We start from the raw sequence: 22,865 nt of genomic DNA, 5'->3' as shown, positions 1-22,865 counted from the left end.
CTGCCTGGCCCCTTGAGCTTCTAGGAGTTTTGATGACAGCTCTACATAATTTTTTCATTGGAAACTTGGTCTTTAAGATCCTCAGACACTCAACTTCCCCCCCCCTCATTATTTTTCTTCTTAATACAATCTCATTGCTGCCAATAAATTTGTGTCAGTTCAGGTAAAGTTACGTACGGTGCTCCTGGCTTACGCACTTGCGGAAAAGATTGTAGAGCAGAAAGTTGACTTTTTCCAGCAGCTGAGGTCTTTGCACTGGGATAGGGTCCCCATCGTACGTCAGTCGGGTCAACAGTTCGTCCAGTTTTTCTAGTTGCCTTCTAACTTGAAAGAGGCTCTCTGCCAACAGCGTGAAACTAGAGCAAGAGGAAAGATTAGTTTGCAATCTTGCGCGGAAACCATTCCTTGAGAAGATAATGGCTATGGAAGTTCTTGCTTAGGGAAATCAGAATTGGTGCCAGTTGGTGCTTTCTAGCTTCATCCAAACTCATAGAATCATTAAGGTTGGAAAAGACCTCTAAGATCATCAAGTCCAACCATCAACCCATGTCCTGAAGTGCCACGTCTGCATGTTTTTTGAACACCTCCAGGGATGAGGACTCCACCACTGCCCTGAGCAGCCTGTTCCAGTGCCTCGCCACTTTTTCAGTAAAGAAACGTTTCCTACTATCCAATCTAAACCTCCCCTGGTGCAACCTGAGCCCATGTCCTCTTGTCCTGTCGCTTGTCACTTGTCACGTCTGTTCATCCTTTGTTTGCCGGAGTACATAAATCTATCAGACAAATTACCTATTTTATTTTCAAAGATGAATATTTACACAACAGGCCTCATCAACAGCAGTGCAACACTCTCTGTGATGATTTGGAAGAAATATATACGTGGTCCTGACGTTTTACATGCAGGGCACTTGGGCCAATTTTAATTCTTTTCTACAGCTCAGTAGTTTTGCAAGACGTATGCCTTAAAAGGATAACATTTATATGAAATGTGCAAGTCACCAAGGCTGAGGAAGTGTAAAAACAAGAAGGAAAATCAAATCCAGATCCATTTGCTAAGACTTAAATAGTGTAGGCATGTGTAAAAATAAATTTTTTAAGTTACTTTTACCGTCTTGATTAGGGAAAAAAAAAGCTTCAATGGAAAAAAAACAACAGAAAAAAGGAAAAAATTTTTTTTCTTTAAACCTAAGATTAGTGATTGTTTTCCTTTCTTTCTTCTTCTTACTTTTTAGTTCACCTTTTCCAGAAGTTTGATGGGAGAGAAGTGTCATTCTCTGGCTGTGTTATCTTTTTTTACCTATAATGCTATTTTCTTTATTTACTATCACGTTCCGAGACCACAGAGACTGCTGCCTGTCAGTTCCTGTGTAGTCTGAAGGTCTGGAGGAGTGATGCACCTACTGAGTCAAAGCATAAAGTCTCAACCCATCTCCTGCCTAGACCAAACTCCCACCATCCTCGGTGACAAACTCAGTCAGCACAGTTCTTACTCAAACAAAACTCCCCAGAGGGTATGTGTCGTGTACGTGGCACAACTCCCAAACCCAAAAATGAGTGAGTGCTGGGGCTCAGGCTCAGCAATTCGCTGTAACGTTGTTAATTCTGAGCAGCAAATGTCATCCACCGAGACGAGGTGTATTTAGAGTTATTTAACTTGCTCAGCCGCTCATGAATTTGCTGCTGCGAGGCAACAAGGCAACTCATCTAAAGGGACGATCGTTTCGTGTGCACAAGACTTCCTGTGGTTTTTCGGTGGAAACCCAAGCTCAAGACAAGTTTACCAGTTCTGGAGTTGATCGAGCCCCCCGTGGAGAGGACCCCCGATGCAGGCAATCTGCTGCCGCCTCTTCCAGTCCAGCAGCTCTTCGGTCAGCATGTTGCTCATGAGCATATCGATTTCATGAATCACGCGCCCTATTTTACTGAGTACCTCCTGTCGAAATAGGAAAGCCACAAAATTTGGCAATTATCAAAACCCGCTGATTACGCCCCCACCCCCCAATTATTCTGAAAGTAGTCCCTCCCACTGCAGTCTCTCTAACTCAAGAGGTGACTGGATTCATCACCCGTTGTACTTGAAATTAATCTTGAATCTCTATGAACTGTTTCTCAGTAAACCTGCTTTTTTTTTTTGTGGGAGGGAGGGTTGTTGCTTTCTTTGTGGGCATGACACCTCCAAGGAGATGACACTTGTAAGCACTGTTAAGGTCAAAAAGTTCTCTTTTTGTTTTGCCTCATATCCAGTGCTTTGGGTTTTTGCTTGTTTGCTTTCAAATAGAAAAAGTACATGGACTCAAGCAAATTGCCTAAATGTACTGTTTTCTGTGCCAGCAAAGAATTCGTCAAGTATTTGTCATATTTGCAAGTTGCGGAACAGAGCAAAGTACCACTGGTGGATTGTTGGGCTTGTGTTGTTGGGGTTTTGTTGGGTTTTTTTGCAATTATTAGATTACGTTTACTTCGAATACTTTTTATTTACTTTAAAAGCTACAGATTGCCAGCTAAATGACCCCTTTAGCCCAGAGGTCCTGTGAAGCGATGCCCCCGCCTCACTTGATTGAGCCCGTTTCCTAACTGTTAGTCAAAATAACCCCTGCCCACCCAAACCTTTTGTGGATTTTTAACTCCTGTGTTATTTGCCTGCCCTTCTGAGAGGAGAATGAAAAAAAAAAAAAAGGCACGCGTCCGCATTTGAGCGTTCTGTGTGAGAAGGAGGGGAGAAAGCGAGTGAACCGCAAATGATAAGAAGTGTCACTAACCTTTCTCTTGTAGTCTAAAGTGTTGAGCATCGCTTGCAATGCCAACATTTCCTGTTTGATGAGGGTGCTGTTTTTGTCGCTCTGCTCTGCAGGGGAGGGAAAAAAAAAAATCAGCATAAATGTGTGTGTGTGTGTTGAGAAGGGGAGGAGGGGAACAAACCACGACCAGACTGCAGCATGAACTGGTGCAAAAATAAACTGCTGGCATCAGTAGTTTATGTAATAGTGTGTTGCATTTGAATGCGGCAACTTTAGTGCAAGTTCAAGAGAAAGTTTTATGACTCCACTCTTTAGATGTGTATGTGGAACAACAAAAGGCAGAAAACATACGGATGGCGACTAGAAATCTATCCATTTGTTATTCATGGGCATGCTTGTGTAGTACACGTGTGTGGCTTGATCAGTGACTGCTCCCTACGCTACTGAACTAGGCTCGTGGTATCAGCAGTTAGGCTAAAGCTCTTCGGACTTGATGCGAGTTACGTGCCTGGCTGAGAAAGTGTTCCTGGCTGTGGGGGCTTCAGCAGCCAGCAGTCCTGATCACTGGGTATCATTGCGATCACTGGTTGTCGTTCTGTGATATTGTCCCACTCTCCGTAACCTTTTTCCTTCTCTGCATCACACACTAGTTTCAGCCTTCCCCAAGCTTGCTCCATGCCCTTTCGCATGCAGCTCTTTCTCCTCCCGCCCTCCCGTTCCCCTACCTTTTGCTGCGTTTTTCATGCTACCTTCAGAAAAGAAATTGGTGCCAGCTGTGTTGCTGCTAAGCTCTGATCGACATCTTCCCGTGACGCCAGGGTAGATGTTCCAGTAGAGACAGACAAATACCCGACTGTCAGCTCAGGCACGGTGATTGCTCACACGTGCCGTAGGGTACCGCGAGCTGGCTGTGCTGGTGCAGAGCATCTATTGACTCAGTGAAATTTTAAGCCCTGAAAGTAATTTCTATAAGCTTGTTTTATTTTGTAAGTGGGGCAGGCGTCAGTGGTCAATAATTATGATTGGCCTGATGATTAACAACTCATTAAACCATGACAACTTCTGATTGCCTGGCCATATCCAGCCTTAAACGCATAGGAGTGACGTGTTCAAGAACTCGGACACTTCAAGCTCACTATCTTTGCGTGTTCAAAGGGAGATAACAGGAAGATATTTGAGCAGACACAAGTGGAACTCAGTTTCTTTTCTGAAAGAGATCATGCAAAGGCTGTTGCCTTGTGCAGTTCTCAACCATCATAGGCTGGTCAGACGTGCGTTCAGAGTGCTTACCAGCTGGTTATCACCACTCTGGTCAAAAAAGAACAGAAAGCCAAGTTAGAGGCTCAAAAAATCGGGTTTTTACACAACTCTACTCTGGGAAATAAGAGGCTCTTCCACACCCTGCCAAGCAAGGGTCATGTCAAAGGTGAGGAAATTGAAAACTAGATTCTTCAAATGAACTTACAAATGAAATTACTAATTTTCATGCCATCATGCAGCTTATCTATAGAAAAGAGCTATACTTGCTCGACAAGATCCTCTTTAACTTCTCAATCCTAGAAGAGTCATTATGTTCCAAGACTATAATTTTATATAAACTAAAAATTCATTTTTATATTTACATATATTATCTGAGTAACACACACAAAAAATTTCATACTAGGCTCTAGCTGCAGAATTGACCTTTTCCTAGAGAATCTAAAAAATATTATAAAAACTCTTACCTAAGCTTTGTATAGTTTTATACCTGAAGTCAAATTCCTCTTGCAAGTCTTCCAAGTATTTCACATCTTGGTCAGTCATCTTTCCCAGGGAAAAGAAAGTAAAATTATTTGGGTGTTCACAGTGACATAAAAATGAATTTGTTTTGGAGTGAACAAATGTGTAATGTAGGTTTTTTTTTCCTTTCCTACCACTTGAAAATCCTTAGGCAGTTCTGGGAACTCTGGTTTACTACCTTGTAAACTTTAAAAAAGACGACTGAATCGTAAATGCACATTTATAACTATGGATTTATTTTACTTGTTGAGAAAGCCAGCTATTATCCTCTTTCCCACGGCCAAACAGTAGGTGATACAGCTTATACACTTCTTGTCTATGGGTTCAATGCCGTGTAGGAATGATTACATTTAGCTTCAGCTAAATTGAAATTATTATGCCTATAATGTAGCTCTCTTCTTGGAACTTTGAAGTATGGCAAGTGGACGACTTTGCATTGACCTCAATGGAAATTGGAACGGGGTATGCAAAGCCAAGGAAGGTGGAGCCAGAGACAGGAGCAGAGCTCAAAGATTTTATTTAGAGAATTACTTAAGGATTTGCGTAAGGAAATGAAAACTTTTTCGTTGCTTTGGCTTTTTGCAAGGGTTTGTTTTCATATGTATTACAAAAAGCTCAGAGGTGTTTTCTAGTAAACAAACAATGGCAAGTCAGAAAAAGACACTTAAGGAAAATAAAACTGTAGGAAAATACCTGCTTTACTTAGAAGGTCTGTTTCTGTGCTGTTTATAGCAAGCATTGATTCTGCCAACATCTCATAAACAATCTTTTTTAGTTCCTCAAGATGTGCACGTTAAGTGTCTGTAGAAAATACAAAAGCTCCTTTGCTGACTCAGGACAGCCAGAATTAGCCATTTTGGTTTTTTCTTTGTTTTGGAGACTAAACGTACACATTGTATGTGTAAGGTACTCAAGGAGCTGGCTGATTTCTGTGTTCAACTTAATCACCTACCACAAAACCCCAACCCTGTATCTAGAAATCGTTCTTCGCTGCTCTTTCAGGGATGGCTGCTGGGTCGCCTCTTTGTCTGCATTTGCTCACCAACTCTTATCTCCTAAGTTCATACACAGATAGAGATCTCCTACCACATTCTTCTAAAGCCAGCTTTGCTCTTTTAAGGGTTTAATCTCTCCCATGCAGGGAGACACTTGAGGAGAGAATGCTCGCTAGGGCTTCTTTCCAGTATATCAGAACTGTTGCTCTTTAACAGCATACGGGCAGGTGTTTCAAATAGAACTTCTACACTGAGATTGCTGCAAAGCTGAAAGGGGGGTTGGGATGATACCAAAAAGGCTGCAGGCAATCTGAGTCCTTATCCTGCCTTGAACTGAGCGGGCAGCTCTTCTCTCAGTGAGCTTTCAAGGTCTCTGTGGGATGTGGCGACAAGCTTTGGCTCAGCCCTGCCCTGCGATGGTATGGGAAACTCCTGGAGAATTGTCACCACCGGCTCCCGCTTGGTTTTCTTTCCTTCACGTCTCCAAAACATGTAATTTCACCATGTAGCCTTCGGCTTTACGGAGATCTTGGTATGCGACTCGGAGGTCGCGAAGGCTACCCCTGACCCCGCGAAAAGAGGTGAAGCTACAAAATTAACTGAACTGAGCTTTTTAGAGAGAGTAGGTACGTTCTTACTGCGCTCAGCTTGCGCAGGGCTGAGGGTGATAGCTTCAAAATAGGTAGCTCTCACTCGGAACCCAGAGCAGCTGTAAAAACCAGCTTACACCCTGAGTAGACAGTCTGGCCTGAGGTTCTCAGAGTAATGGAAAAATATTGGTGCAGCTTGTCAGCAAAAGTATTTGTGCTACCCAGCTTACAGAGAGTTCAGGCGTGTCTGTATGCCACGCGTGGCTGTGTAAGCAGCGACATACCTGGGCGCTGTTCTTGATGGCCGACACTTTGTGCTCTACGTTTCGTTGGCGTTCCGAAACCACGGAGTTCTGCAGAGACTTTTCCAGAGGCCCCTGGAACACGTCGGACAGATAAGGGGTGGATGAGTGAGAATAACGGGCGCTAGCGGCTGTACCGCAAGTTCTGGCAAAGAGAGGGGATTCCAAAGCTGGTCTTCAACCAGCCAGAGACTGGTGTAAACGGACTCATCTGGTTAGTTCCAGAGAGTTGGAAAATACGTGGCTTTAACTTGGATGTCCAAAAGTTGAAAGGGTGTGGCTATACTGCAAACATTAAACATCTCATAAATTAAAGGAACTGAAACACAGACTATTGGATTTCTGAAAAAGACCCATGTCACAATACTCTTATCGGTGAATGTATTACATCCACCGGTGAACTCACGTGACTTAAATTCTATCTGGGATTTAACCGTACAACAAACTCTCCAAAATAGGCTTCATATGGAATTTCAAAGTGTCTTTCTTCAAACAACATTAAAAATTATCAATGCCTTTGCAACTTATCAAATGGAATGTCTTTTGCATTGCAAAATTAATATGAATTAATGCATTGCGTAATTTAAAATATACACATCTGTTCTGAAGAGAATAATCTCTTTAAAGCCTTTCCCACAGATTAAAGTCTTTGAAGATTAATTGTGACATAGAAGTCACTCACAGCAATATTTCCAGCAGCAGAGCCCCTAATGAAGTACAAACGTGAATTTAAAGGGCAACGTTTGGCAACCCCTGGTGCACACAGATCACTCCAGTGGAATGAGGAGGATGGGATTTGGTCCTAAAAGCATGTGAGCAGATTAACATGGAGGAGATTAATGAAATGTAATTCGTTACCTGTACCGGCATGCTAGCTGCAGCCAATATTCTTCTTTCTTCTCTTAAACAGTTGGAGATGATCACTGCTATATGCATGGGATTACCGTGATATTTGCCCTGCAAGCACAAGTAAAAGCAGCTTTGAAAAATGCAGAATTCGGGTTGCCCCTCTGAAAAATCGCAGCGTGCTTCAGTGTCTCTGAGCTACGGCTCGGTGTGGGTGGAAAAGGCTCCCTGACCGTTCTCGACCTTTTGTAGAGCTCGTTCAGCCTCGCACTGCAGCGTCAGTTAGTGCCATTGACATAAAATATTCGGAGATTGTAAAGATACAACTCTGAGATGCGCATCAATCGAAGATCAAATTGCTCCACTGCTAACACGGCTGGTTTGAAAGGGCTTTTTCCTGTCAGCCTGTTCTGCACTTGATTTTATCATGTCTTCCATTTTCAATAGGATATTACTGTTAGCAAGAAGCACTTGTGCGAGCAAAATAAATAAATAAATGTGAGCATGTCAACACGGTAATGACACAAGCAGAAAAGCTTCCTCGGCATAAAGCAGAAGACCTCAATTTTAGCATCTATGACCATTTTTTTTTCTCCTTTGACAACTAATAATACATAAGATGAAGAAGCAATTCCAAGCCAAAGAACCACAAAAGGTCTATATTTTTACACCGCCACAAACGAGGCGCAGAATTGCTGACGCGTGACTGAGAACTGGGCACAACACGGACTGATATTGGTTTGAGCTATATTTATGGAATCGGAATGTTTGAGGCCTCTCAAGCAGCTTCTTTCGTGGTGATGCACCCAATATCCTTCAGCCCTTTTAGTCAGTGTTCACGTATCAGTCATTCAGCTGCCCTTTATTCAGCGCTCGGACAGTTTTCAGCCATTCACTAGAATTAACCCAGTTCATTTCTTTTTCCTGTGTGGTTTCCAGTTCTGGACTTGTTCTATTCTCTCCTCTTTCTGATTAGTTTTTATTCTCATCTATAGTCTCATCTGCTTGTTGCTGTTATTTTTCCCACCTTCCACCTACGTGGCTAATATGGGAGGGCCATAGCACACATTGCCCCGTAACAGAAAGGAGTCAGACAACCTATTTAACAAAGCCAAGAAGAAATAAAAATCCTCTCTTAGAGCTGGAAAATGCATTTATGTAGAAGAGGCACTTAAAATAAACAATCATCTTCTGACAGTGGGATGTTTTAAAATCCCCCACAAAAAATTGCCAGGTATTAGGGACTTTCCTGGCATTTCTAGATGCTATTCATACGCAAAACTTTGAAAAACTCTTTCTCTCTTTTTCTTTGTTTCATTAAGAGAAAACCATCTGAATCTAGAGATGAAGTGGAAAATTCACTATTTCTTCTTTCTTTCTTTTCTAACTTGTAAAGCTGTAGCACGAAGCTGCGCCCGTGGTGATTCCCATACTTGTGCTTGTTCAACTTGATTCCATTTGAATGACTGTAACTTCTTAAATAGCAATTACTAAAAGCTGCAATAACCACCGTGTTGGACTGTCAAAATAATACCGCTGATTATTTTTCTCCCCATATTTTAGGCTTCTTGGAGGTAATTACATGCCACTCTGTGTTTCCTTACTTTCCAGCACGTGCTGCTCTGCACTTCCATTTTGCTTTTGGTTGAGGGCAGAATTTGCTCATGATGACCTTGGCTTCTGGATGCCTAACTGAAAATTATTTCTTATCATTGAAAGAGTAGTATAAATTGGAAAATACAAAAAGAAAAAAAAAAAGGCTTGAGGTGGGATAATTGTAGCGTGGTGTGGCATGAGCATTGGCAGCCAGGAAAGGAAGAAGGGTATGGATTCTGTAGTTATGCAAAATGATATTTTTAAGTTGAGATATTTATAGAGAAAACTTTTATAATTGTCTTCTGATAAAACGAACAAAGAGAAATTGAGGATTCACTTTTTATCTGAAGTTTCACATGGAAACATTAGTCCTATATGCTAATATTACTACAATTTTGTTTTTCTTAGCAATTTTCTTTCTCCTTTCTTCTGGCTTGATGAGATCTTGCATATCATGATTTGCAACAAATGATGTTATTTGAACTGGCTTCTTCTGAAAAGCCACCAGCATGACGTTACATTTAAGCAAACAGGGGAAATCAAACTTTCATTCTGAACAGGTAAAAATTTTCTCCGAATGCTGATGATATTTCAGTAGGAGAAAACCTTCCTACCACTGCCCAGTATCCACAGACATCTGTCCTGATAGTATCTTACTCTGTCATAAAGAAAAATAAAGAGGCATTTCTGCAAAAAAATAGTTTACACATTGTAGTGTGCAGAGTTTAGACCCTTTAACCAATTTTTAAAACAGCTTAAACTACCTGAGATACATTAAGATGCATGAAACAGTGGCTGGGGAAATCCAGACTTTGATTCTCTAAGTTGTAAGATCGTGGAGAGAGTTAAAAAGACGTATTATGACACCTGAAAATATATATGCTTTAAAAAGAACACCAAACTGTCAATTTTACTATCTGAAATTTTTCATAATTTAGCTGATTTTTCTATGGGCAGCTCCATCACAGAACAGATGGGTCCCAAACCCGGGAATATTGGTCAGCTTGCTTTTCATGCATCAAAAGTCTTTATATACACATCTTTAAATGAACACTATACATGCACTACGTGAGCATCCTCACTCTGTTTTCCAGTGGTTTTCGTAGAGGATTGGCTATTAGTGAGTGTTGGTCTCTAATTGTGATGGAGGAGGACGGGTTTACGTGCTTATCTCCTGGTTTTTCAATGTCACGTAAAAGAACTTGAGTAGGTTTCAGTGTTTTCTGCTTCTGGAGAAGCGCTTCAGAATTTGGTTGCTTTTCCCTGCTTTTCTCTTTCTTATTTTTTTTCCCCCCTAAACTATCAGAAACATCAGCTGTATTTTTTTTTCTTGTTTCTGCTCGAAAACCTGTGCTTGAGCCTTTTAATTGTGTACAGTAGGAGCTTTACTTGGAGCCATGGAGCCATTAACTAGAATGACTGTTGATGTATTTGTTGAAGTCGAATGAATATTTAAAGAAGCTGACAGAAAGGAGGTGGGACACAGAGAGATAGGAAACAGGATTACAAAGCCAAGTAAAAATACATTTCCTTTCCCTGTTGCTCACTTGTGATATGCTTATTTTACAAAGTCTGATACTCAGCACCTTTCCAGATAAGCAGGTATCTCATCTTTCATGTAATTTAAAAACAGGGAGAAAAAAAAAAAAAAGCCCACCTTCTGTCTGTCATTTTATTTTTGAAAGAAAAAAAAATCTTTGGTGTAGCTGTTGTATCTCAAAGAAATGTGTGGGTGGGAAGGCATAACCAGACACACTTATTTCCCGTTTTCACCTTCAAATATGACAAACAATGTTCTGTCTTGATTTGTTTTCGACCTTTGTTTATGCATCCAGGTAGAAAAAAAATCTAACGAAGGCAATGCTAGAATACAAAGGCCGAGCCAGTCCTTGTGGTACCCTGGTACAGGTGAAGTGCTGGGGAGTTTTTTCTGAAACTCTTTTTCTGCTAGAAAGAGTTTTTCTGCCTTATCTAGGTCTTTAAGAGGAAGTACCTGTGACACTATCTATTAAGACCGCTCTCGTTAAGACTTTTATTTTTAGATTTCCCCTTCCCCCTCTCAAAATGCATGAGGGAACTGAAAGGCAGCCTCGTTGTTTTCGACAGCTCCTGTGATGTCTGGAGAAGTCCTAATACATAGGTCTGTAGTGTGGGAATTCTGCTTTCCTCGTATCATATAACTTCAAAAAAAAAGATTGTAGGGTTTGTTTATTTGTTGGTTGGTTTTTTTTCAGTCTGTGTGCACCCAAGCTGCAATGGGCAAAAGAACAGTGAACAAGGTGTGAAGGCAATTTTTTTCTTTTTGTTCCATCCCCCAGTTTGCCCACAAATTCCGTGTTCAAGGAGCTGCCCACAGAAACAGCAGATTTCTGGGCAGGTAGGGTGAGATAGTGCTACTGAAAATCTATGTCTGTAGATCTCATCGACAGTAGAGCTCTGCTGCCAAGGGAATGAATAATGTGGTGATGCTTCCTATTTAAATGAGATTTATTTCATAATAAACGAAAGTACAGTGTTCCCTATGAAAAAGAGGACTGATTTCCTCTCCCTTGCCCCTCCTCCTCAGTGTTCTGGACACACAGACCTGAGTATTATTGACTAATCTCTCGGGCAGATGTTTGACTGCAGCTGAGTCCTTAATTCTCCAGAATCAACAAAGCCCACAAGAGGTTGTTTAGTTTGTTTGCTTGTATTTTTGCCCTTGTTTGGAAGTTAACTCCTATTCATTCTATGAAAACAGCCCGAAACGTTTATAAACCGTTTAAGAGTTGTATTCTTTACATAATAACTAGGAACTCAAAAATGTTTTACTTCTAACAAATAACCTTTTTCTGGCCCTGTATCGATCTTTTTAAAAACCTTTTATTAGCTGATTTGCAATCGCTAACAGCAGACATCTCGCTGCTTTAGCCCACAGATTTCTTCCCCATGGGGTTCCCCGTTCGTACGCCAGCGTTTTTTTGTAAACAAGTTGAACGGTCGAACTGGAAAAAAAATCACCAAGGACAAGACACTAATATGAAAAATCAGCCTGAATCATATTAGACGCTGGTTCAAAACATGTTTCCCAGCATCGTTGGTTGCTTTGTTGGTGCAGCAGGTTACATGAGCACCAAATATGTGTAAATAACATTTTGAAGTGGCTCTTCTGGGGTGTTTTAGAAACTTTCTCCATTTTGTTCCATTCTCGCCCTGTTGTAAGCTTTAACAGGAAACTGCGACCTGAACAGCAGCGGCGGCGTTTCCATTATTCACAACTGTTTCTCAGCACAGCCCTTAGCAGAATTGTTTGTTAAGAGCCAGCCGGAATGTGCTATTTCAGACCTAATGCTATTTTGTCCATTTTCTTTGCTGGACTAAAATAATCTTCGGATCCCTCATGCACGTACCTTTCTGGTATGGTGCATAAACAGCCACCTGCACTAAAAAACCTTCCCGTGTCCATTTGAGTTCTATCTGGAGAAGCCCAAAGTTGCTCAGTTCTCATTAGAGGTGGAAACAAGCTGAGCAGTGTAACAAGAGAACCTGAAATAGAATCAGGAATGCGCTACCGCTTTACTGTTTTAAGGAGCATCGTGTAAAATAAGGTGCTATTCGTTTGTGCTACTCACAAACAGGGTGAATTTTGTATGGTAAGAAGTGCCATAATGTTAATATAGGTTGATCAAGTCGACAGAAGATACCTTCAGGTGCTACCCAGATCATTCCATAAAAAAGTCATGCTGCGTAGGAGAAAGAAATGTGACAGAGGTATTCTTTCCCAGCTCCACGGTGTAACTCTAGTGCTTGCAAAAGCTTGTTTCAATAAAACTGGTCGGTGCGAGTCAGCAAATCTGGAGAATTCTGCCTGACCTCTCCCTTTGCAAGCGCACCCCAAGGTGTCTGTGGGGTGCACACAGACCTGGCTTGCTCGGGCAGAATCCCCGTTGCCCTCCTTCCCCTCATCTTAGGCTCTAGCGGGGCTGGTGAGCGGCTGAAATTCACCAATAGCTGCGGATGTGCCGGGAGTAGGAAGTGAATATCATGAATAGACATAACTTACAGCAAATTGTTCCCCAGAGCACACAGTGCACTCGTTAACTCAGGCTTCAGTGGTAAAGGAGCAGAGCAGCCCTTCTTATTCCTGAAAACTGTTCTTTCACTTTATGTCAAGATATACGTAACCAGGTGTCTTGGGTTACAATATGTAACCAAAACTGTGTAATTCTATTTTCATCTGTTGAAACCGGTTGGAAGATATTTTCATTTCTTGTTAACTCCAGGGGCAGGTGCTTCCTGTTAATGGGTAATCATGGGTTAATGAAGGGGCAGCAGGGAGGCCGCCCCGGGTCTAAAGCCGTAGAGCCACACTCCGGCCTGGTCAGACCCTGCTCGGCACAGGAGCCAGACTGGTGAGATCGGCCTCGTGGAAGTGCCGCTCCCGCGGCCATTTCTTCGCCTTTAGGAGGACTGGACCCAGCCCTGTCGCCACCGGACCCCTCTACCGGATCATCTCCAACCGGATCATCTCCAACGGAGCCGCATCTGCCACTCCAGGAGGACTTTAATTTGGATTTATTTGGACTTTTTGTTTTCCCAAGTCAGGTATTCTGACTCTGTCGGGTTCTGGGATTATTTGTTTCTTGTTTTTTTTTTTCCCTGTATCGTTACCTTTGTAGTTTGCAATATTCTCAGTAAAGAACTGGTATTCCTATCCCCATATCTCTTGCCTGAAAGCCCCATAATTTAAAAGGTATAGCAATTCGGAGGTGGGGGGGGGGTTTACTTTCCCTATCTCAAGAGAGGCTTTGGTTCCCCTGTCTTCTAAACCGAGACACCAGGTTTTCCCCATCAGCAGTGATGTGACACAGATGTGTGTTGCTGCTAATGAGCAAGGATCGCTTTCACAAGTTATCTTGAGGCTAGAGCACAAATGAGAGCTTCAGTCAGGAGCAGGACAATTCTGGGAATTTCTGCTTTTCCCTGCTCTAGCTGTCACTCACCCATCACGGTGCACAGCCCAGCCGGTGGGTTTTCAGTCCTTGGGAGCTCACCCGAGCCCACGCGTGGGCTGGGCTGCATCCCACGGAGCTGAGTGCTCCGAATTCCCAGCTTGGAGCGTGTGTGGGGGGAAGAACATCCCTGAGATGAGCGTCACTCGGACCCACAGGCAATCGTCCACCAGCACCGTTCCCAAACAGAGCGGTGGGACACCGGGCTATGGTGGCTGCCTCCAATTCCCAGGTAACTCCAAGCCTGCCTCTAACCCCAAAGATTTTGGCATGTGGGTCAGGAAAATGGAGAGTGCCTGTCTTACCGGAGCATCTATATTTCACCAGTTGTGTTTGTGCACTTATATCTTCTCGTGTGCTGCACAGGAGCTCCCGTCGGGGCCAGGCAGGCTGTCATTTAAGAACATTCCCGCTGAAAACTAGGATGTCACTGCTCCTGAGCTAATGGTGTGTAGACTGTTGCACCCGCAGTTTGGTTCCTAGAAATGTGAGGCAGCTCTTCAGAGAGAGGCTTCACGTTTTGTTGTCATGGCAACAGCACAAACCATCTCCTTGTGACTAATCTGCTTTTCTCCATCTAGGTTTTAAGCAGGAGAAAGATCCATAGATATACTTTCCCCTCCTTTTTTCCCCCCCTGTCTCCAAACATTTTCTCTCCTCATCCCTTTCCGCAACTGTTGCTGGCGGGGAGCACTTCTGTAGGAAGGTGAACAGAGAATTCAGGCTTAGCAAGTGACTGCACTTGTACTGTCTCCCACCAAAGAGCACAGCAACAAAAGGCTGCTCTGCTGTAAAAAGGAATCCAGTTTACTGACTAGAGAAGCAATAATAACGTAAGAAGTAAATATGATGGATTTTAACCTAACATGCTGACTCCGGTTTTAATGTATGTGCACTTATAGCAGATTAATGTCAAGAAGTCATATTTCAATGAAAGGAAGAAATAGATAGAAAAGCAAACTCCCGAGAGCTGGCAGTAACCTCGGCCGCTTAGCTAAGTTCCTCAGCACTATTTTCAAGTGCTTATTACTTGGTCAAATTGCAAGTTTCCTGGTCAGCGTTTCTTTTTGCCTCAAGGTAATTTTGGAATGCCAGTGGTCTGGGCAGACACGCCACGCTCCATAGTTATTTCTCTGACAGTGAGGGATGGTCTCTGCCTAAAAGCAAGGGTGCCAGGCAGACTCACCTTCCTACTAAGACGTCTACTCTTTGCCCTTCAAAATGCCCCAGATTGCTTTGTCTTGCGAGGATGAGGGAGGCAAGTTCTCACTTCTTCCACTACTTCCATCCTTGTTTTCAGGGAGCAACCAAGATGTTTGCATTAAGATGTTTCAGGTGAAGCTCAGAACAGAATGTTCTCTGCATTCTATGATGAAGATGAACCCTGAGGAGACCTTTCACAGACCTTGGCTGTAGTGGTGGTAACGCGTAGGTTTAACTCTCTCTAGATTCAGGATCAGCACCAGTACTCTTGAGCCTAATGGCTCCTTTGCTTTCAGGCAAACAGCTGCACAAGCAATTTGTAAAGTGTGCCTTGCTTCCTCTTCTGAGGCTGCTCTTCATTAGCAACCTCGTTATATTTCTAATTAAACGCTAGTCCCTCATTTTACCTTTTGTCAGGAACTCCAGATTGCTTTTTTTTTTGAAGGGCTCATGCATGTTCTCTAGTTCTAAATACTTTATTATTGCTATTGTCGCAGTATTTAGGAATCTATGCCACGGCTCAACATGCTACTCTGCCTACTTACTGCTGGTTTGCAGCATTATCTGGTTTGACAGGCTTTCCTTACTATTGGAGCACAATTTGGCTCAAAACAATGAACAAACGTTGCACTCGGATCGTGCAGCGAGGTCGAACAGCTCTGTGCGTGTGCGCACACGCTGTCCGCGTGTCTGGGTCTGGGTGCGTGGTACGGAGGGGAAGGAAGAGGAGTGAACTGTGAAATTTCAAAGAATTACTTGCGCTAGAGAGCAAAGCAGAGATCAAGGTGGGCTCCTGGTAACTGCCCTTTGGCGAAAATCAAACCAACACGGTTCACAATCACCAGAAATGATGTTTACAAGGGCAGCCTCCCCTGCTGTTTAGGAACCTGGCCTTTCCTCCATCAGAGCTGGTGAAAAATCTGGCTGGTTTTACAGTGTACCCTTCCAGTCTCCCTTTTTTCAGGTGATATATTGGGACAAAAGGAACCACAGCACTGTGCCACGGACGTTGGTCACCTTTTCCTGGCGGCATCTCGCGAAACCATCACAAACGAGCTCAGATTGCAAGAGTCAGGTATTTGCAAGTGCATCCAGCTGTGGGGGGGAGATAGATGCCCAGTTCCAAACATCTCACGTACTCAGCAACAAAATGCAGCCAGCGGTGCACTAGAAAAATTAGACTCATAATTACATAATTTGCATACTCAAATGTAAGGATGTTACAGCAGATACTGCCCGTACTATGGATCATGCACAGCTTGTAGTCCATGAACAATACTTGACAGTTAGTAAGAGGGATAGGGTGTCAGCCAGTTACAACTCCTATAGCGTTACTTTTTAACTGACGTACTTATCTAAGCAATAAAGGAAAATTTTAACAGCTGAAGCTCAGGAGACTGTGCAGCTCTATAAAACTTGTAGTCCGCACTCCAGCTGCATTTATCATCTATGTTCTAATAATTAGAAATTGTAACGTGATAGTTTACACAAAAATCCAAAATATCTCTATCAAACTACGCCTTAAGGAATCTGTAAGTTATTTGCCTTACGCAGAATAGTAATAGTAGTAATAATATTGCTACTGCCCATTGAAGGAGTCTGGTCCTAGTCTAGCCTATCAAAATTATTTTGGAAATCAGAAGAGACTGTGGGTGATAGTGCTAAAAGTCACAAGAAATCAGGGAAAACTCTAAGAGTGCAAGTGGCATTCAGTGTCTGGGGGTTCACATGTGTGTTTTGAAACTGAATGAGGAAATTTTTATCTAAATGCAGGTTATCTGCTCTCTTGGCATAACAGAGAAAGGCCAGCGTTACTAGTGATGGGGAGTACTGTTGTGGATTGTTTTGTTTTTTTTGTCTCAGCTGGGAGCATTTTACTCTGAAGCTCACACCTGAGATCCTTTTCAAGAAGCAGTATAACTCCAGCATCACACGCGCCCTCTCGAGAAGCTCACAACGTTTCAGACCGCAGACCTACAGACCTTTGCAACCCAAGGGAGCAGAGGGACCTCTCTGCTTGAGCCAGCTTGCTGAGTCAGGGATTTAGAGTGACCGAGAAGGGAAGCTGGTGCACGTTGTGACTTGGGTGGCGTTTCCTTCCAGAGCCAGCGATCCAGTGAAACGACGGGTTAGGCTACCCCGCACGGACCTTTACCGATGCTTTAACTAGAGAAGGAAAAGCCCAGCCCTGGTGCTGACTCTGCTGCCACTGTAACTAGCACACGGGGACTCTAACCCGGCTCTGCGGTTGTTTCGGCTCGTTCTGGAATCGTGACTCAGATCCTTGCCACCTGAGAAAGCGCTGAGTGAGAAATCCCTTACAACACTCCTCTTGCTTTTCTGGAATAGGGCTCCTTTGCTTTGTGCTCTTTGGGAAATGGTTTTCACTCTGGCCATTTTTGCACCGGCGATTATGTAAACTCTGCGTGTGTGTGCGCGTGCCCAAGGTGTGCTTACTTGCCTCCGTATGCCAGATTTCACAGAGCCACTTCAAGTTTTGGTGAAAGTTTTAGAATAAAAGAAACGGTGTGAAGAGAAGAAGGAACAGTGAGCGATTTTAATTTTGTGTGGAGCCTTGTACGTAAATATACACCAGTCCTTCTGCACGTGCACATATAACCAGCAATGCGCAATCTTTTAAGTCAGGAATGCACAAATGCAACTGCTTTCTTTGGTGGCCTGAAATGCTCTTTCCACATGGATTCCACCATTTATGGAAGGGATACAGCTCTGCCTTGAAGAAAATGGCAGAAATAACAGGATTAACTTCTCTAGAGTTAACTCCCAAATGTACTTAATTGCTTTTGTGTTTGAGCAGTACTGACGTGATGGATAGCGCTGCTACGCAAACCAGGTAAGAAACAAAAAGCAAATTTGGTTTTAAATTACATGCGACTCCCTGCATAACATGGGAAGAAAAGTGGGAGTGATGGAAATATTGTCATAATTTTAAGAGGCCACCGCTAGGGATGAAGAACAGAAAGACACGTAGCCATAAAGAGAACAAAATATTTGGCAGGGTCAGGCTAAGATTTTCCAGACGGGTATGTATATATCTGTATCTATCTCATATAAAGAAAATGTTTTGCAAGCAACATAATTGTCATTTAAGTACTTATGGAAAACACCATCAAAGAAGAGGAAAAAAACCCCAAACTTTCATTAAACTCAGATGTATATCTGTTTTATGCAGAAGACAGATATCAGGAAGTAGGTGACTAATGAAGTGGAACTCTGAGAATCCTTGCCTTTAGATAAACAATTAGCAGAGAAACATTCAGACGATCCAAATAAACATCATTTTGCAGAAGCCTAATGGGAAATCCTTTAAGCCATTCATAACACATAATCCCAGCTAAGCACAAGACAGCAAACACGCTAATGATTTATGGGGGTTCCTTTCTCAGGGTGCTGCTTTAAGCCCCAAATATGCCTTTTTATTCTACCTCCACATATCTGAAAGGTGCTAATTACTTTTGTAATAACCATGAACACCCACAAGCACTACCCAGTCTTATTTTTAAGAGCTCGGTGAAACGCAGATGCATGCAGAGCTAAGCAGTCGCAGCACTCGTACCTGCGCAGCGTGCATTAACATGGGAATTATTGTTTCACAGAGTGACAGGCAAGGGAATTACTATTTTGAATTATCTTTTCGAAGGCTTGGTCTTCCCATCACTGCTTGTTGCCTAGAGCAATCGGGACAGCCCAGGAAGGATTGATGCCCAAGAGAGGTTGGGCACTGCCTTTAGAGACCAGGAGGAGCACGGAAGTTGTCATCCGAAGCGAAGGACCCACCTGCAGCAGCTTCCTGATTCTTTTCAGGTTGTGTATCAAGAGAAGATTCTTCTCCTGTGAAACGCGGTCCAGCTGTTCGTCCACTTGTATTAGCAAATTCTGCAAAAGGATCGTGGCCATCGCTTCGTTGTTGGACGCGGCCTCCCTAGAGAATCAAGGAAGGGAAAACCCCGCGCGTTTACAACATCGTAAGAGGTGTCAATCTGTCTGTAGAGAAAACTTTAATCCATTCCAAAATCTAGGCAGGAAAAAGAACTGTTTTAAATATGCGGTGATTTGCATGTAGTTAGAGGCTTGTGAATAACTGATTTTACGATCCTTTTATTTGTGTCATGTAGATATGCAGCTATAAAGACCTGTGAGGTTGTTCTTGGCACAGGCTGTGGAGTCAGCCAGAGGGGAGACAACCAGGGTTTTCTAGTTTCTGGTCCAGTGAATATTTAAATATTTTTAGCCCACTTCTCAGAGGAAATGGGGCTAGAACATACCGTCCCTCTCACGCTGTCAGTCACACGGATATAATTTCTAAATTTGCTGCCCAGTTTCAAACAAAGTCGATGCTGGGCTCGAAGTCCAAAAGATAGTATCTTCTTACAAATTGCACGGAAAACTGGCAGGTTGGGAGAGGAGAGGAATCCAAATTAGTGCCTCCGCTGAGGAAAACGGCAGTAATAACTTGCTCCAGGAGGCACCAGCCAGATGGCCAGCCAGCAGACAGAGATCTTCACACCAGGCACCAGATGAGCCTTTGCCCGGCCAAACTTATTTGGGGATACAGGACGACTCTGAAGCTACTGGTGAAGGGTACGTAGGGGACAAGGGACACAAGCACACACACAAAGCCAGGCTTTGCTGGTTTTGCTGTTTATGGAACAGCTTGGTACGTGAAGGGCAATAACATTAACCAGCAAAATAGAGGAAGAGATTTTTTTTTTTTTTTGACCGCATAGTGTCCTTGGGATATTCTCTTCTTGCCCCACCAAAAATGGCAGATCCCTGTTTGAGATATGTCTGCTAAAAATTGGTGAAAAGGAGATTTTAATGTGTCCCGTGTTCCTACATCCCTACAAACACTGAGCTATAAACTGTAAAGAAAGATTATATTCCTTAGCAGATTTATTATTTTTTTTTTCCAGTAGTCTTGTGGATTTAGCCTGAAAAATGAAGATGCCTCTTTCTGGTACGACTATTACAAACGTTTTTTTTGGCATTTAGTTCTGGATTTTCTTAAGATAACTACCGTGTGAATTCAATCCAAATTTACGCATAAATTCACCTTCTAGCGAACAGTTCCTGCAAATAGCTGGCTTGTCCCCCAAAGTTATATATCCAGTTTTAAGTGTGGTTTTGAACAAATGAATAATTTTACGCTGCGAGAAGCAAACGTGTAACATAACTGAGAACTAACTTGCATTTTTTTTTTCCAAAGAAAAACCTGTAATGCCATTAGTTTACTCGACAATTTTTATTGGCTTTTGTTTAGGAATAAGTTCAAATGAAACCTCGCCTCCAGGCGCTCCTTAAATTTAAACTTGGTTCAGCAAGTGAAATCCATAATAACTAGTGGAATACTATTCTTGGAGTGCAGGTGCCTGCACAGTTCACAAGTGAGCATCCTAAAATGGGCCAGAAAACGAAAGAATTGTTCATGACTGAAATCATACAAGAGGGAAGAAATTTAATCCTACCAGTCTTGGCTTTCTATCCATTGTGCTAGGAGATGGCGGATTTCCATGGGGAAGTTATCATCATAGAACTGGTCTACCTGCTCCAAAAACTTGATTTCCAGTTGTTGAACTTGACTCCATTGCGACATACTGAAAAAGAAAAACAGAAGAAAAAAGGATTAAACATGTTGGCCATTGAAAAGTGGATACAAATCAATAATCTGGACTGCATAGACCACTTATTTTCATTGTAGTTCTTTTTGTTATTATTATTGTTGTTGTCCATAGTCTTATTGTTTATTATTAATATTATTAACTTTGATATTCTTGTTTATTCTCTGTCTTTCAGAACAGATGCTACGTGGCTAACATACATCAGTTAAAGGGGAGACAGCCAGAAAAGTGAGCAAGGCTCTATCTTTAAAGGTCCCTTTGAACCCAACGCATTCTATCACTTAAAAGAAGCCCAAGCTCTTCCACTTGGCTGGGCTCCTCTGCTTATTTCTTGGCTTAATGCAAATGTTTTGGGGTACAGTGTAACGCTTATAACATTGGGAGATACACCCAGCCTCTCTTTCAAGAGCAGGAGCTCAGGATTGTGCTCTTCAAATCTGGGTACAACTCTTCTTTCGAAAGAGTAGTAGAAAGCACTGAATTTGCTGCTCTTGGTGAATTCGTGCCACTCCCTTTACACCTACAGCCACTGACGGTCGTATGTTATTGTGCTGTTCCTAGAGCCCCACGTCCTCCATTTGGAGGGTATTGCTTGTTTTACAACCTCAATTATTGATCTGGTGCACCCTTCTCATTTTTCATTGCTGTAGGATTCTGAGCTTTGGCACGACAGAGAGAATCATGGAATCATAGAATCCTAGAACAATTCAGGTTGGAAAAGACCCTTGGGATCATCAAGTCCAAACATTAACCCTACACTACAAGGTCACCCCTAAACCACATCACCCAACACCACATCTAAACGACACTTGAACACATCCAGGGATGGCGACTCAACCACCTCCCAAAAAAACTCAGGAAGAGTAAAGTCCTACGAAACAAGAACAAGCAAGACGAGTTGTATGAAACAAGAGACCATTGGGTCACCCAAAGACATGCCCTGAAATTCTTACTGAAAGAACTTTCCCAGCCCAGTTGTGGCTGCTTATTGGACTTAGAAGCTTGATTGTTCCAGATTTTAGGCGGGCTGAATTAATACCCCCTCTTCTGCGTGGTTGGAGGGGATTGTTTTGAGCCAGCAGGCTCTCCACGTAGACACCTCGGTGACTCTCTCTTGTCACCTTTCTGATACTCGCACCCTAGGGTTGTGCCACATCGCCATTAACCCTCCCAGTGTTTTCTTTTTTCCTTGTGATTTTTTTGCAGGAAGGATTCAAGATAAATCGCTGCCCTGGGGCGGGCGACGCCAGGCTGCAACTCTAGGTGTGGCATGCGGATAAAAAGCCAGGGGTGGGCTTAAGAGCACGAAGAGCAGAAAAGGGAGATCTTGGTCCTTGGTGCCCACACCTGATCCCGTACCAGAGGTCATCTTCCGTTTGTTCGCGTTAAGAAACAACAAAACCCCCCAGGGATGGACTAAGGATCGCGCTGCGGTAGGTCAACGTATTACAACTGTTTGAACTTTTTTTGATAGAAATTTTGCCCAGAAAAAAGGATGAGATTTAGTTGAAATTGACTTTTTTTTTTAATAGAAAGCTGAGCTTTTTCTAAACAGCGTTTCTATTTCCAGTTCTGAAGCACAGCTTCAGAATGGCCAGTTTGGAGTAGAGGATGCATCATTAATTTTAATGCCGTGGTCTTTCATTTTGCATTTTTTAAGTCAGAGGGGAGGAAAAAGGATACTTAAAAAAAAATAAATTAAGTATCTCAGGGTGGAGTCCTGAGTTACTCGTGCAAAAGTAAAAGTGAGAGGTTTTAGTCTCTCCTTAGCAATGGGATGATTCCATGCGTGGTGTGAAGGACGTTGTCTATAACGTCAGTGGAAATGTGCCCGGCGACATTTCCCTCCTCCATTCAGAGAGCAAAAAATATTGCCCAAACATTTACTCAGTTTCTTTAAATTGCTGAGGAGTGTTTCCCTGCCTTTGTTGCGGTCTTGACTGTTACGCACTATCACAGACCTTATTTCCTGATACATACAAGGAACCAAATCGTGATGTGCTAGTAAGTGGGGCTCAGGAAAGAAAGAAAGAAAAGAAAAAAAGTGAGATTTTTTTGTAAGCGCGTTCACTTTCAGGGGGACTTTTGTTGCAATTTCTGATTATGATATCCTAAAAGAGGAGTAAGAAAACTTTATGTAAAGGAAAAGGAGAAAAAGGAAAAAAGGAAGAAGGAAAAAAGGAAGA

General features: G+C 42.7%; 1 protein-coding gene across 1 annotated transcript in view; it reads right to left on the bottom strand.

The window, feature by feature from the left end:
• STAT4 (signal transducer and activator of transcription 4) overlaps positions 1-20,654 on the bottom strand; it is a 35,590-nt gene extending 14,936 nt beyond the window's left edge. Inside the window, exons 1-8 of the mRNA XM_009877207.1 lie at positions 20,527-20,654; positions 18,839-18,983; positions 7,263-7,361; positions 6,387-6,479; positions 4,463-4,541; positions 2,760-2,845; positions 1,782-1,933; positions 198-356 (exon numbers count right to left, since the gene is read on the bottom strand). Of these exons, the coding sequence (XP_009875509.1) occupies positions 198-356; positions 1,782-1,933; positions 2,760-2,845; positions 4,463-4,541; positions 6,387-6,479; positions 7,263-7,361; positions 18,839-18,983; positions 20,527-20,654 (941 nt within the window). The remainder of the gene's footprint in view (positions 1-197; positions 357-1,781; positions 1,934-2,759; positions 2,846-4,462; positions 4,542-6,386; positions 6,480-7,262; positions 7,362-18,838; positions 18,984-20,526) is intronic.
• Positions 20,655-22,865: the final 2,211 nt, after the last annotated feature.

The sequence above is a fragment of the Apaloderma vittatum genome, unplaced genomic scaffold (assembly GCF_000703405.1).
Source record: "Apaloderma vittatum isolate BGI_N311 unplaced genomic scaffold, ASM70340v1 scaffold13719, whole genome shotgun sequence".
NCBI lineage: Eukaryota > Metazoa > Chordata > Aves > Trogoniformes > Trogonidae > Apaloderma > Apaloderma vittatum.
The sequence above is the reverse complement of the archived record's forward strand: the minus strand, read 5'-3'. Positions and strand labels throughout refer to the sequence as shown.